Source organism: Meleagris gallopavo, chromosome 28, assembly GCF_905368555.1.
Source record: "Meleagris gallopavo chromosome 28, MGAL_WU_HG_1.1, whole genome shotgun sequence".
Lineage (NCBI taxonomy): Eukaryota > Metazoa > Chordata > Aves > Galliformes > Phasianidae > Meleagris > Meleagris gallopavo.
This window is the reverse complement of record NC_139431.1, coordinates 4,859,195-4,873,629: the sequence shown is the minus strand read 5'-3', so window position 1 is coordinate 4,873,629 and position 14,435 is coordinate 4,859,195. Positions and strand designations below refer to the sequence as shown.

At 58.2% G+C, this 14,435-nt stretch overlaps 1 protein-coding gene across 3 annotated transcripts in view; it reads right to left on the bottom strand.

Moving 5' to 3' along the window:
• The window catches only part of FOXP4 (forkhead box P4), a 42,006-nt gene that overhangs the window by 12,983 nt on the left and 14,588 nt on the right, over nt 1-14,435 (bottom strand). For 2 of the 3 annotated variants that reach the window (XM_085210202.1, XM_085210201.1), the window contains exons 3-5: nt 8,991-9,080; nt 3,690-3,812; nt 2,292-2,378 (exon numbers count right to left, since the gene is read on the bottom strand). In XM_085210202.1, the coding sequence (XP_085066328.1) occupies nt 2,292-2,378; nt 3,690-3,812; nt 8,991-9,080 (300 nt within the window). The remainder of the gene's footprint in view (nt 1-2,291; nt 2,379-3,689; nt 3,813-8,990; nt 9,081-14,435) is intronic. The other variant, XM_085210203.1, reaches the window with a different exon arrangement.

The window sequence follows — 14,435 nt, the reverse complement described above, 5'->3', positions numbered from 1 at the left end:
AGGGACAGGGAAAGGCAGCTGCTAATCCAAGCGGGCCATGAGAGGGGAGCTGCCCCGGGCTGCCCGGCCTCATTAGCAGGGCAGGCAGCCCGCTAACCCCGTGAACCTCTCTGTTTTCTCCAACACTGTCTGCAGGCTGCGAGGAGCCAGGCTGGCAGCAGTGCGCCGACCCCCATGGCAAAGCTGCTCCATGGGGCACAGAGCGGGACGGGGCCCCCTGGGAGCAGCGAGCTACAGGCATGCTGTGCATGGGGTCTCAACTGCAACCCCAGCCCCATTCACTGGGCGCAGAGACCCCTAAGCCCGGCCCTCCTTCCCTGCTCAGCTTGCAGCTCAGCCTGCAGTCAGCACACATGGGTGCAGCCCAGAGCAACATGCCCTGGCCACCGGGCAGCACTGTCCCTGCAGTGCGCAGATGTCGTTCAGTCAGGTTTCTCAGCCCCAGGGGGATGCTGGGTTCCTATCCACCACCGCCCTCCTCCCTGTTGGGTGGAGGCTGAGGCAGAAATAAAGCCATTTCTGCTCAGAGAAGCCACATGCATTGGGCCAAGAGGAACCCTGGATGCTGTGGCCCTGCAGGGTTGGGATGCAGGGAGGAGAACGTGACAGGGCTGTGCACTCGGGGTGGACACCCGTGCCCCTGGCAAGCCCTGTCCTCACCCCAAAGTGGAGCCAGGCCGGGTTCTCCCTGCTCTCTCCCAGCCCCGTCACCGCCCTCCCCGGGGGCCCTGGGCATGCCTGGGCTCCCCGAACACTGCCTCATTTATGGCACTTCCCGGCAGGAAGCAGGGGCAGATTGGCAGTGGATGAAGTCATCAGGATCCCCGGGGCACTCAGCGTGGCAGAACCGGACCCCGTGGGCACACCCCGCTCTGCAGCTCCACACACTGCAACCCACGTGTGTGTCCCTCCAGCTCCGCAGCACAAGTATGGGAAAGCATCGGGGTCGCCCACATCAAGGGCCACATCCCCCCCTGGGGAGCCCCTCTGCCCACCTCAGAGAGCAAATGTGCACCAGACGGCCAAAAACTGCACGGGGTTGGAATGCACTGTGCACACAGTGTGCACCTGGGGGGGTCTGACCCACGGCACCCACTGGTGGGGGTCCCTGATGGGACGCAGGAGAAGAGCCTGCCGTGATTTAAGAGCTTGAACCCCTTGGCCTGGCTCCCTGCTAGGGTCTGATCCCCCAGCTGGATCCCTCAGTGTCCCCCCACCCCTATGCCAGTGACCCTCCCCGTTTGGGGCCGCAGCACCTTCCCAGCGCTGCCTACATTAGCTGCAGCTGAGTGGGTGCAGCTCACGGGGTGCGAGGCGCCGTCACTTTGATTTATGAGCACATCAAGAGGAGTTTCGGCGTGACACCAGGGAGTGACAGGAGCAGTTCATTAAGCTGACGCCGAGGTGAGGCAGAGGCAGCCCCCCACCGCCCCTCCCCAGCCCTGCTGGACTCGGGGGGCTGTGCTGGAATGGGCTGGGGGGGGAGCAGGGGCAGCCCCCTCCACTGGAGCACACAGCGATCCCCATGTTATGTGGGGCTCTGGGAGCAGTGAGCTGGGAATGAATGGCACAGGGCAGCAGCTCAGCAGCCCTTTGCACAGCACCGGGATGCTGAGGGTTCTCCTTTGCAAAGCAGCACAGCAAACAGCTCTGGGACACAGCACAGCCCTTCTCCATCCTGGCCATGCCCCTTCTGCCTCACAGCACTTCTCAGCAGACAGATTTCTCCTTTCCTCTGTAGCATTTAATTACAAGTTGCCATACTCTCTTTAAGCCAGCTCTGATCTTGGAGCAAGAGCAGCAGCTGCAGCTCCCAGAGATGGCTGCAGGAAGGCCAACCCCTGCACACCGCGTGGGCACAGCAATGACAGCCACAGTCAGAGCCTTGTGAAGCTCGAGTGGGTGCCAGCATGGACCACAGAGAGCAGCAGTGCTGGGGGTGCAGCAACGTGCACATCATGGAACAGCCCTGGCAGCACCACATACAGCGAGTGGGGAAGAGAGAGGGGTTCCTAAACCGTGCTCTAGGTTCCTGCTAGAGGCTGCGCTGCTGCCATATGGGTGAACTGGGGCCATGCAATGGGGCAGGGCTGCGCCAATCCTGCTCTGCCCTCCCCTTGAGGGGAGGATTTGGGGATTTATCCCAGGGGCCACTGAGTCCCACGTCCCCTCTGACAGGCCCTGCCTCTCCCCCAGGTGCTGGGATTCACACAGGCCTTGTTTTCTTCCTGCTGGTCCCCTTTTATTTGCAGCCAGATCTGATGGCCCAGAACCCATCTGCATGAGCTCACCTCTTTGGGTTGCTGCTTTCCGGCTTGCTGTTGTGTCAATAGCTGCAGGTGAAGCTGCTCCTGTTGCTTCTTGTAGTATTCCTGCAACTGGGAGGGACAGGAGGAGAGAGGACGGATCAGCACCAGCAACACCCGCTTGGCTCTCTGCCCTGCACTGCCAGCCCCGTGCTGCAGCCACGCAGCTCCTGCAGCCGCCCAGCACCGAGCACAGCACCACTGGGGCCATCCCATGTGCCATAAAACCTGGGAGCACCCTTCTGAGAGCTCTGCACCCCCGCAGCCAAGCAAACCCCCAGGCTCCCATCCCAAGCATGGAGTGGGCACCCAGGAGAGGGCTCTCAATGAGGTGTGAGCGCATCTGTTCTGATATGAGTAACTCCACGTTCCAGCAGCAGAGAATCTCCCACCCAGCCCCACACACCCCATGGATGCTGCTGCGGAACTGGGGGGGTCCCCCGCTGCCCCACGCCCTCTGCAGGCTCTGTGGGCACGGCGGGCACTCCGGCAGGCAGACCCACATCCCATCCACTGAGCCACTGAGGGCGATGTCCTGCAGCACTCAGCCCCACGGCCACCAGCCTGGGCCCACAGCACAGCACCGCTGGTGGGGCCGGAGGCGGCGGGGGGTGAGCACGGGTGGGCGGCTCTGGCTCAGGAATGCCCCTTTGGATGCCGGGAAGCCTTTATCAGCTCAGGGCTGACAGCGCTGACAGCAGCAACTTTGCTTTTTCTGTCGGCGAACAGGTTTGGAAGGCCTCGGTGTTTACCCGAAAGCCAATCAAAGCCGGGGCTCTGCCGCATGGTCGAGCGCGGCTGCGGGAACATTGGGTCAGGGGTGAGAGGTGTGATGTTTGGTTTGCTTCTGGTGGAGAATGCGAGCTATTCCGGCCTGGGTTGTTTAATTTGCAGTCAAACGTGTTTCTTTATCCGGCTCCAAAGAGGCTGCGGGAGGACCCACCCAGGGTAGTGTTTACCCTTTGTTCTTTCCCTGGGGCCAACCTTGAGCCCTTATCAGCCTGTTTGGAGTAAACAGGTACTGGAGGCAGGAGGAAGGGCGGGGAGGATGCTTGTGGGATCGCTCCTTCCCTCTCTCTGCCAGCGGAGGTGTTTACTGAGCAGCCCCGCTTTGTGCCGCAGTCAGGTTTGTTTTTTTTCCTCTTCTCCCTCCTCTTCCCTCATTGCTCCTTTAACGTGTGAGGAGCACTTGGGAACACTGCAAGAACCAGCTCTGGGTTTGGATGGAACCATGTAGCACCCGCCTGGCCCCCAGCCCCATGCCAGTCCCATGCTGGCCCCAGGGCACAGCACTGTGTGCTCTGCTCTGCCTTCTGCAGAGCAGCTCTCCCAGTGCAAGAAGGGCAAGAGGGAAGGTGGGAGCCCCAGGGGGAGCAGCGTTACCTGCTGCAGCATTATTGCCTGCTGCTGCTGCAGGAGGGCCTGGAGCTGGGGCGGGGACAGGATCTGCTGCATCTGCTGTGGTGTGATCATCTGCGGGGACATCATGGCCACGGATACGGGGACCTGCGGAAAGGAGGGACACACATGTCACCACACTGCTCGTCCCAGCCTTCCCCATATGCTGACAGCCCCCATCCCAAACCCTCTGCCAACCACCTCCCCTGTGTCCCCTATCTCCACATCCCATTTGGTGATGCCTTCCGGCATGCTGGGATCACCCTCACCCCAGTGTGGGGATGTGATGTGGTGCTGATGGCAGAGAGATGCCTGCAGGAACGGAGCACTGAGAACCAGCACTGCCCCAGCTCCAGCCCCTGCCCTCCTATAGGAATGGGTAACACCCCAAAGCAGCACCGGGCAGCGCTGTGCCCTCCGGGGCTCTTAGTGCATGCAGGAGGAGGACGTCGAGGGAAGATCCCTGTTACCCAAATCTGCAAAGCATATAATGGAGCAGAGTGTGATGAGGCTCTCCATCACAGCTCTCCCTCCAGCTGACAGCAGTGACCCCATCACCACCATGTCATGTGCTGGAGGGGGGCTGTGGGAACAGCTCGTCCACCCACCATGGGTACAGGCTGGGACAAAGCAAGGGGATGCGAGCGGGTCCTGCATGGGCACTGCCTTCCCCAGCATATCCCCCATGATCACAGCAGCCAGCCCCACTCCCAGCCCCAGACTGCAGGATGGTGCCACAGCTCCCTGGGTGCTTCTTCCCAGGAAAGTAGCCAGCTCCCCATGCAAACCAAGCACACGGGCCTGAAGACCTCCAGAAGCAAGAGACAGATCCACGACGCTGGTGGCTCTGCGGCTGCAGCTCACCCTAAGCCCAGGGAGGAGCCCCAGCACTGCCTCCCCCCGCCGGCACCCGGCCGCACCGGAGCGCGCTGACCTTCAAGGGAGATTGCAAAGGCTTATCTGTTTGCTCAGGCACCAGGCTGGAGGGAGGTGTCAGGAGCGCGCCGAGCTCCGTTTGTCACCGTGAGCCCCCCCAGGCACCAGCGGGTCGGGGTTAGTTATTAACTGGTTCACAGGGGCAGCAGTGGGGCCTGAGGACGTCCCAGCACAGGGATACGGGCCAAGCAGAGAACAGGCTGACACCCCATCCGACAGCAGCACCCCCAGCAACGAGCCGGGCAGGAGGAGCTCAAGCCACAGCCAACCCCACGGTGTCCCCCTACCCACGCAGTGCTCAGGTGGCAGCGTGCAGCTGTGCACACATCTGGTGAGGAGCGATGTGCGCGGGGTCCGTGCCCGTGTGCCGGGAGCGGAGAGCATCCTGCTCATTTCCCTACACCGATTCATCAAGCTGGCAGCGTGCTCGGAATGAGAGCCCCTAATTAATTGCTGTACGCATCCCCCTCCCCAACCAATCCTGGCTGCCTCCCCACCCCCACTCCACGGCCCCTCGTCCGCCGTTGCTGGCATTTTCCAATCGGAGGCATCCTAATTACCAGAGAGTTATAACACCTTCCATTTCTCGCCCAACGGACTGACACCCTGTCAAGAGCAAAGAGAATTGCCAGAGGTTTTGACAACACTAATTGCCCCTATAATCTAAAAACACAAAGGAGAGGCGATTAGTCGAGAGGGCCCCAGCTCTCGATCCGACACGAGGTTTTCACAACGTTACAAGAAAACAAAAGCGACGCTTTTTAGAGTTTGATGGCTGCTAACAAAAGCGGAATTATATTTTCATACAACCTTTGTCTGCATTAAATGCCTTTTTTCTCCCGCGCTCCGACGCGGGGCTGACGTGGGGAGGTGGTGTGGTGAGGTGTGAGCATCGGCGGAGCGCAGCTCCCTGCCCAGATGTTGCGATGGCTCTGAGCAGGGCAGGAACTTGGAGTCCAATGGGAAATTCCCACTTGCAGCAAAGTCCGCTCCCGCTGCGCTCGCTTATCCGGTGTGGGGATGGGGAATGGGACAGCTGCTGCCGGCACAGGGACACCGGGGAGGTGCTACCCAGGGGGGCTGGTGGCAGCTGGGAGGGGGCACGGCACAGGGCAGCCCTTGGGATGCAGCTGCACTGCAGCTGGGAATGGGCAGCGTGGGAGATGGGAGCATTTCAGGCTGCCCAGCACCCAGGCTCAGCCCCAGCTGCGTCCCGCTGCGCCCGGTGTGATGGGCTGGCATCTGCCATGGGCGCACAGAAGGGCTTGCCTCACCGCTGGCCTTCTGCCACCCCGCAGAACTGCTTACTAACAGCTTTGGCCACCTCACAAAAAGCCCCGACAACGCTGCAGCGCGGGTCGGCCAGCGCGATCTCTCGGGGGTGATTTTCCAGGCGCTCGGGATTGTAATCCCTCCGTGCCAGCGATGGGGCGGGGGTGGAAAACAAGACGGGTGTTAAGGGGGAGCTCAGCGCCATGCGGAGCCAAAGCCGATTTGGCTGGGCTGGGGAGCAATGCTGTTTGCTTTCTTCTGTTTTTTTTTTTAAAAACTTTTTTTTTTTTTTTTTTTTTTAATGGCTTGCAGGGAACACACCGTCCTTGCAGCGGGAGCAGGAGCGGGGCACGGAGCGGAGCACCCATTCCAGCTTTGAGTAATCCCACAGTCAGCATCACACGGAGCCATGGGGAAGGAGCATCGCCATTTCCGCAATGACGGCCCCAAAACCCAAATGCAACAGCTACAAACTGAGGGTGTCAGCTCAGAATGGCAGGAGATAGAGCCCCTGCCTTCGTCCCACCTGCGCCCCAACCCCGATCAGAATGTGGAGATCAATCCCCACTGAGTGCCTCGTTAACAAGGGGTGCACTAATGGGGTGTAATCGGGCTGCTGGCAGGGGAAAGGGAGTGCAGTGCAGGGGGAGAAGGGCTCAGCACAGGGGCCAGGGCCGGGCTGGGGGGTCAGATGAAATGCAGCGCGGTGCGAGCTGAGCGGGACGGGCTGCTGCCCTCCTTCAGGAGAGGGACTGCGGAAGGGCTAGTATTGATCTGTCTTCATTACCCATTTCACTCAAGTTTCAAATCAACAAAATACACTTTTCCGCTCCGCTGCCCTCCCCGCCGCCGCAGACAAAAGAAAAGCAATTTCCCGCAGTTTGCTCCGAACTCCTCTCCCCTTCCCCCGGCGCTCCGTCCCCTCTCAGAGCTGTGCAGCGGCACTGAGGGGCCCCAGAGGCTGATTTCTGGTCACCCCGTGATGCAGCAATGGACGAAGCGTGGCACCGAAATCGCAGCACGTGGGCACTGTGAGCGATGGAGAGCAGCACCGTGCAGAGCCCTCACTGCAAAATGCCACACCTTTGTCCCCCTCCGCCAAAAGCACCGTCACTTTAAGGCTCCGAAGAAGCAGAAATGCTTAGAAACATCTCAGGGCGATGGCTTTGGGGCTGCAGCTGTAGCCCAGCGTCAGCTGCATGGCTCCGTGCTCAGCTACACCTCCAGGCATCTGGGGGCACCGAGGGTTCACACTCACGAAACACCGCCCGCGATCCCTATCGCACCCAGCAGCAGCTCCCTGTTTGCTTTCAGGAGCGCACTGCTGCCGACTGCCATTAATATTGCCGCTGGCACAGTGCCCCACCAACATCCCATCCCCAGCAGTGGGGAACCCGCAGCGCTTCGGGTTTGGGTGCTCAGCGCTGGCACGCAGCCTTCCTCCTCCTCCTCCTCCTTCTCTTCCTCCTTCTCTTCCTCCTCGCCCTGCAGCCTCCTGGCCAGTCTCACCCACACCACTGCCGTCAGATAAACTTCCTTTCAAAGCAGCCCGCTTAATCCCCATCTCCCCCCGCGCAGATCCCGCTCCAGCTGCCGGGCAGGGGAGGAAGAGGCCGGGCTGCTGAGTTATGAGCTATTTCTGACTCACATCTACAACTTTCACAAGTTCTTTTGCAACACAAAGGGAGGAGGGCGGCAGATGCAGTTAACCCTGCTGCAGCCGGACAGACGGACAGCGGCGCGCAGCGCTTACCGGAACGTGACTTCACTCTTACTGCCTTTGTCCCGCGCGGGATTTTCCATGCGGTGACTGCATTTCCTTCCTGCAAACACCGCTGGAAAAAGGCCGCCTGCCTGCAGCTCATGTTGACTCACTGCTGCTCGGCCCCATGGAGGTTGGGGGTGTGGGTCCCCCCCGGCCCCACAGGGATGTGATGGCACCCACGTGGCTCGGGGAGCAGCGGAACTGCATGCATGCTGAAATTCAGCCATGCCCCGGCCATACAACCTCCAAAGGACAGAGCGAGGCAAGGCCAGGAGCACGGGGTGCATGGGGCAGCCCAAACATAAAGCCCCTCACCAAGGGGACAGAGGCTGCTTGCAACCAAAATGCAATTCAGCAGCATGAGAAAAGCAAAGGGGAAGGGCACAGGCGATGGTCTCATCCCGGTGCTCTTCTCTGTGCTGGGTGGAGAGGAGCCCACCGGAGCCCATTCCCAGCTCCACGCAGCCCCCTCCCCACTGCCTGGCATAGGCAGGACCTCCAGCTTGGGGAGCACGCGTACTAATTACTTTCCTTTGTTAATTAAACCCACGTGGCTCTAATAAGGTAACCTGCTGTTCTCCGATAAATTTAATTAGCCTGAAGGGAGAGCCCCTCCACACAGCTATTTAAATTGTCACTTCCCATTCACTTGGGTTTTGCTTCTTTTTTACCTCCCCCACTCTCTGGGCTCACTTTCCCCCCTCCCCCTGCTTTTCCCTGTCCTTTTTCTCCCTTCTCTCTGCCCCTTCCTTTGGCCAAGGCACAGAGCCAGAAGAAGACCCCCCTCCTCTGATGGCACCGTGTGCATTGGAAGCCCATTTTTCAGTGCCACCAACACCCACCCCATGGGTCCCCTGCACAAGGACCCACTGGCTCTGGCCCCAGGGACTGCCCCTAACCCAGTGCCCACCTGTGGGCATGAATTCCTCCCTGTAATCAGGAAGCTCTACACTTCCTATCCAAATGCTGCCCCGAGGTGAGGTGGCACCCAGTGCCCTTCTCTCCATGCCACTATCCCTCCACATCCCCCAAGGGGACCTTTCCCTCAAACACAACCTCGACCCCAAGCAACCCTTTCCTTCCCATCCTGCTGTTACAGAGGCAGCCAAAGGAGTGGGATGTGCATGCAGCCAGGGGCTGACGCACCAAAGCCCACACCTTTCCTGAGCTCTGCAGGGCATCTGTCTCTCTCTGGGCTCCTGCTGTGTTGCAGCCATCCACAGACGGCACTGCCCCGGCCCTGCGCATCAGCGCCGCTTTGCAGCCGAGCCCTTCCCAAAAAGCTCTGGAGAGGGGGAGGTCCTGGGGCTCACCTGCACCGCCGGCTGCTTGCCCTCATTGCTGCTGGGGGAGCTCAGCCCCGCGGCCTGCTGCAGCAGGAACTGGCGTGCCACCTGGAGAGCCTGCAAAAGAGACACACGGGGTGGGCGGCGGGAAGGGGCCCTCTGCCTTCGCCCCTCTTCCTCCTCCTCCTCCTCCTCCCTCCGGGCTCGCTCGCCCTCCAGCTATGGGTCCTCCCACTGTGGTTCCCTGTGGGTTTGGTTAGGGAGGCACAGAGGAGGGCAGCACAAGATGCTCTCCTGCACCAACAGCGCATCCCGGCGCAAAGCACTGCCTCTGCTCTGCCAGACTCCTCCGCAGCACCCAGCGCCTTCCCATGGCTACGTGCATCCAGCATCACTGCACCCTGCACACAGCCAGCGCCTGCCATGCCCCGTGCCCAAAGACACCGGGTGCCATCACACAGCGTACACCACAGCTTCCCACTGCTGCCCAGATTGGGGTTGTGGGAAGTGCAGGAGGACACCTGCATTGCGGCACCGCGCCAAGAAGTCGCACGGCAGCAGAAGGAGCAGGCTCTAAGAATTCATACTACATATTGGGCTACAGCTTGATACATCCTCACTAGATAAAGAGGAGGGGAGAAACCCACCACTTCACCCAAACACTGCGGAAATAAAACAGAATCTCAGCTCCTGTGGCCTGCAGAGCTGGTGCAGGGCACGCTCCTCCCCGGGCTGTGATTCTTCTCTGCTATTAGCAGCGATAGATGCGCATCGGTAATGCGCACACAAAGCCATGTGACAGTTATGACAGCTCAAGGTCTGATGTTTTAATTACTTTTCAAAATGAAAACAGCAATTCCAGTTAAAAGCCAAAGGGTGGAGGGAGCTGATGCATCGCTGCATCGCACTGCGGGGCTTCAGAAGCTGGGCAGGTTGGGGATGGGAGTGGGACTGCAGCCTTGTGCACAGAGCTGCCCCATAGATCTGCTCTATGTGTGTACCTGCCCTATGCACAGAGCTGCCCTGTGCAGAGCAGCCCCAAGCACCTGTGCCCCCATGCAGCCTTTCAGAGCTCTCCACATGTCCATTTGCCAGAGCTGTGCAGGGCTTTGCTTCCTCCATCCGCACCGCATGGAATCCCCCTACAGCTTTGGAGGCTGCCTGGAGCTGCTGCCCAATGCCCCCCAGGAAACCCCTGCAGCACAGCTCTCCCTGCACCCCCCCATGCCCTGTTTGCTCTTTGTGCACCGATGGGAGTGAGGAGCTGCAGGGCTCCAGGAGGACCTGGGATCACTGCAAGCTCTGTGCTGAGCATCACCAATGACAGTGAGCAGCAGCACTGGGCAGGCAGGGCACTGGGGGCACAGTGCCACAGGTGTCCCATGGCAGCAGTGGGGCCGCAGGGGGCCGAGCCACCACCTCTCAGGGGGGAATTTAATTCACTCCCTGCTGGCTGCCTCACTTTGGTGTGCTCTCAAGCACGAAATTACAAGATTTACAGGAAAAAAATGGCATGGCCTCAGGACCGCACACAGGGCACCACTCCCCCCCCCAGTGCCTGCTGCCCCCACACTGCTGCTCCAATTCGGGTCAGCCATGGGACGGGGCACGGATGTGCACAGATGTGCATGGAGCCCCAAAAATGCTGTATGGGATCAAAGGGAAATGGTGCTCAGGAGCTGACAGGTGGGAGGGGAATGGTGAAACTTCCTGGGCAGAGGAAAGACATTGTGGCATCTGGTTATAGGGCACTGTGGTTATAGGGACCCTCATTATAGGGCACCCTGGTTATAGGGCATCTTTGCTATTAGGCATCCTGGTTATGGGAACCCTCATTTTAGGGACACTATTTATTGGGCACTCTGGTTACAGGACACTTCTGCTATAAGGCACCCTGGTTATAGGGCATGGTAGTTATAGGGATCCTTGCTATAGGGCACCCTCTCTATAGGGCATTTTTGTTATAGGGCAGCTTCGTTGTAGGCCACCCTTGTTTATAGGGCACCCTAGTTATAGGGACCCTCACTATAGGGTACCCTGGTTATAAGGCACCCTGGTTATAGGACATCTTTGCTATGGGACACCCTCACTAAAGGGCACCATGGTTACATGGCACCTTCTCTACAGGACGCCCCCAGTCTAGGGCACCCTCATTATAGAGCACCACGGTTATGGTGGGTGCACCCTGTTTATACAGGAATCCTCTCTATGGGGCACCCTGGTTATACAGATCCTCATCACTGATCACCATGGTTATGGGGCACCCTGGTTACAGGGCACCCTGGCTGTGTGCATCCATCCAGCACGGCGCCAGGATCCCCTCTCCCAGGGGTACAGAGGGGTGCACCCCACCCAGTGCCGGGACCGCAGGGAGGCAGAGGGATGGAGATCTCCCCCAGCACAGATGTGTGCTCACCTCCCGGCTCCGGCAAGTAGAGAAAAAGATGATTTTTTTTTTCTTAAATTGTAGCCGGCTGCACGGTGTTATTCAAGAGTCATTAGCATGTTACCCGTAATTAGGAACGAATGGGTTGTGTCAAATTCATCATGCTCCTGGACGGCTCCCTTTGATCAGCAAATTACCCCATAAAAAAAGTTTGCAGTGTCTCAGACACTGACGCTGGGAGCTGATGCTGTGGGGCTGCAGTGCTGTGAGCCGGGAGATGCAGACAGACCCCAACGCACAGCTGTGAGCCCCAGCACTGGAACCTGGCTGGATTCTGCTCATTTAATACTTGAACTTATTTCTTTCTTTTTGTAAGCACTGCAAAGAAGTGAAGGAAGGACCTGAGAAGTGCCTGGACACCATGTACAGGGGCACCCCCCAAAAAAAAGCCAGCACTCCCATCCCCATAGAGCTGCACAACCACAGCCCCACGTGCACGCTGAGCACCACGAAATGCTGAAAGAATGGGGAAAAATTGCAAAGAGTCTTGGGTCGATTGCCCTAAAAATGATATCACCCCTTGAATTTTGCCTGTGAGTGCACAGACTGTGCATTCATAAATGGGCCGTGTCCCCTGCTGTCCCTCTGTGCTTTTGGAGGATCAAAGGAGGTTGAGATGGGATGAAAAGTTGTGTTTTTTTTTTTAAATAAGGAAGAAATAAAAGAAGGAAAAAAAATTTAAGAAGATAAAAAATAACAAAAAGGAATAAAGAAAAAAAAAGGGAAGAACAAAAAAAGGAAAAAGGAAAAAGAAAAAAGAAAAAAAAGAAAAAAGAAAAAAGGAAAGGGAAAAAGAAAAAAGAAAAAAGGAAAGAAGAAAAAGGAAAAATAAAAAGGAAAAAAAAAGAAAAAAGGAAAAAAGAAAATAAAAAATAAAAAAAGGAGAAAAGAAAAAAGTAAAAAAAAGGAAAAAGGAAAAGGAAGAAAAAAAGAAAAAAAGAGAAAAAGGAAAATGAAAAAAGGTAAAAACAAAGAAAAATGAAAAGAGGAAAAATGGAAAAAGGAAAAAAGAAAAAAAAAAAAAGAAAGACGGAGAGTTTTTACACTAAGCTCATAAAAATGACATCGTCACATTCCAGAATTAGAGCTATTAAAACGAGGCGCAGATATTTTTAGATGGATATTAACGGTAAATGATGCCATATTGAAAAGCACTTCCACCCAGCCCAGCCCCGGCCGAGCTTAACCAGAACCAAATGGCTCAAAAAAGAGCAGAATGAGCAAAATGACACAGGGAGAGGGAAAGAAAAAAGTGCTGGGCGGCCTCTGCAGCGCTGCCAGATCCCATTCCTCCCCTGTGTGAGGACTGGGGTCAGACCCACAAAGGCAGAGCGCTGCGGGATTCCCCCCATCCACCCCGTGAAGAAGGAGAAACCACCGCCCCAAATCCCTCCTGTTTTGTGCGCAGCGCACTCAGGAGCACTCAGAGGCCGCCGAGCAGAGGGACGAGTTTCCTTTTCTCCCTGTTGTGCCATGAGTGGGAGATGGGAGCCCCGTGCCGTGCAATGGGATCCGCGCTATCGCGGAGCGCTGCCCCCGCCCCCCTCCCTCCAACTTCTCCAAGTTGCTGCTTTTCTTTGCAAGCCTTATTTCCCCTAAGAACTCGCCCTTCATGTTGCACGCGTCTGCAATGAGCTGTAAATATCTCTCTATTTTTGTGTAATAAAACAAAACCCCGAACTGAGGCGGGAGAAGCAGAGCTCTCCAGACGCTCCTTTTCCATAGGACCGCACAGCGGGGAGCTGGAATTTAGGGTGGAATTTCAATTACAAAAAAAAAAAAAGAACAAAAAACCCCAAACACCCCTAAATTCAGGGGAAACCTGAGCCAAGCACAGCGCTGCGGTGCCCCGTGGCATCAGCGGGTACTGTGCAGCCCAGTGCCACCGAGGTGCCCTGAGTTTGTGCAGCCTCTGCGGTGCGCAGGGGACACGGAGGGGCTCCGGCTGACCCCATTCCATCAGGGGTTCGGGCAGAGGATGCAGGCACAGCATTTGGAAAGGCTGAGGTGCAACACACTCACGGGAGGACGTTCCTGGAGCAATCTGGGAACCCCGTGAGCCCCAAACCAACCCCAGCTCTTGGGGCCCTGCTCTGCACAATCCCCCCAGCAGCAGCAGCCCCCCCAGTGATGGGGCGCACCTGAATACCCCAAAGTCCCAGTGCTGCCCGACCCACACCCCAGCACCGGGCAGTGCCCCCCACCCCACGCCCCGTGTCTCCCCCATTTGGATGGGGTCAGGTCCAACCCCTGGGTTAACCCCCCTCCTTAATGGCCCCAGCTGGGCGCTTTGGGGCGCGGATGCCGGCGCGCTGGAGGTCTGTCAGCGTTCCCACAGCAACGGCGGGGGGAGATGCTGGGGGCCGGGCAGCCCTCCCATGCCCCCGGCCGACCTCTCCCCTCCGCCAGCCCCGGCACAAAGCGGCGTGAGCTATTCAGGCTCTGCAGCCGGGGCCCCTCCATTGAAAGCTGAGGATTTCAGGGCAACGCCGTCCCCTGGGCTGGGGGAGAGGGAGGGGAGGGGGTGCGCGGACGCTCCGGTCCCTCCAGAGCCTGGGAGGTGCTCCCAAAGGGATGGATGGATGGCATAGAGATGGGCTGGGATGGACAGGTGCACGCGCCAGGAGGGCACAGAGCAGCCCCAGAGGGTGCTGACCAGCCCACGATGCACAGACCTCCCCCAGGGGTACAGTAGGGGTCCCCAGCACCACCAAACCAAACTCTGAACCTTGCCCAGCAGCCCTGGTCCAAACCCACAGAGGGAATCTGGATTCCCGCTCCATCGGATGCAGAGCTCAGCCAGCAGAGCCCAAAGATGCAGCTCACAGCTCCAAAACCAACCCGAAAAATGAGGGCAGAGAACGAGACCTTGTTGGGAAATGTCCCATAAGAGCAAGTCCAAGTTCAAAGCCACTGGCGGCTCTACAAGCTTAGGTGGGGGCACCAAGTGCTGGCTTTCCATGCCCCCCACCCTCCACTGCTTTGCACGGCTGAGAAAAGGGTGACTTCAGCACGGAGGAGCTGTC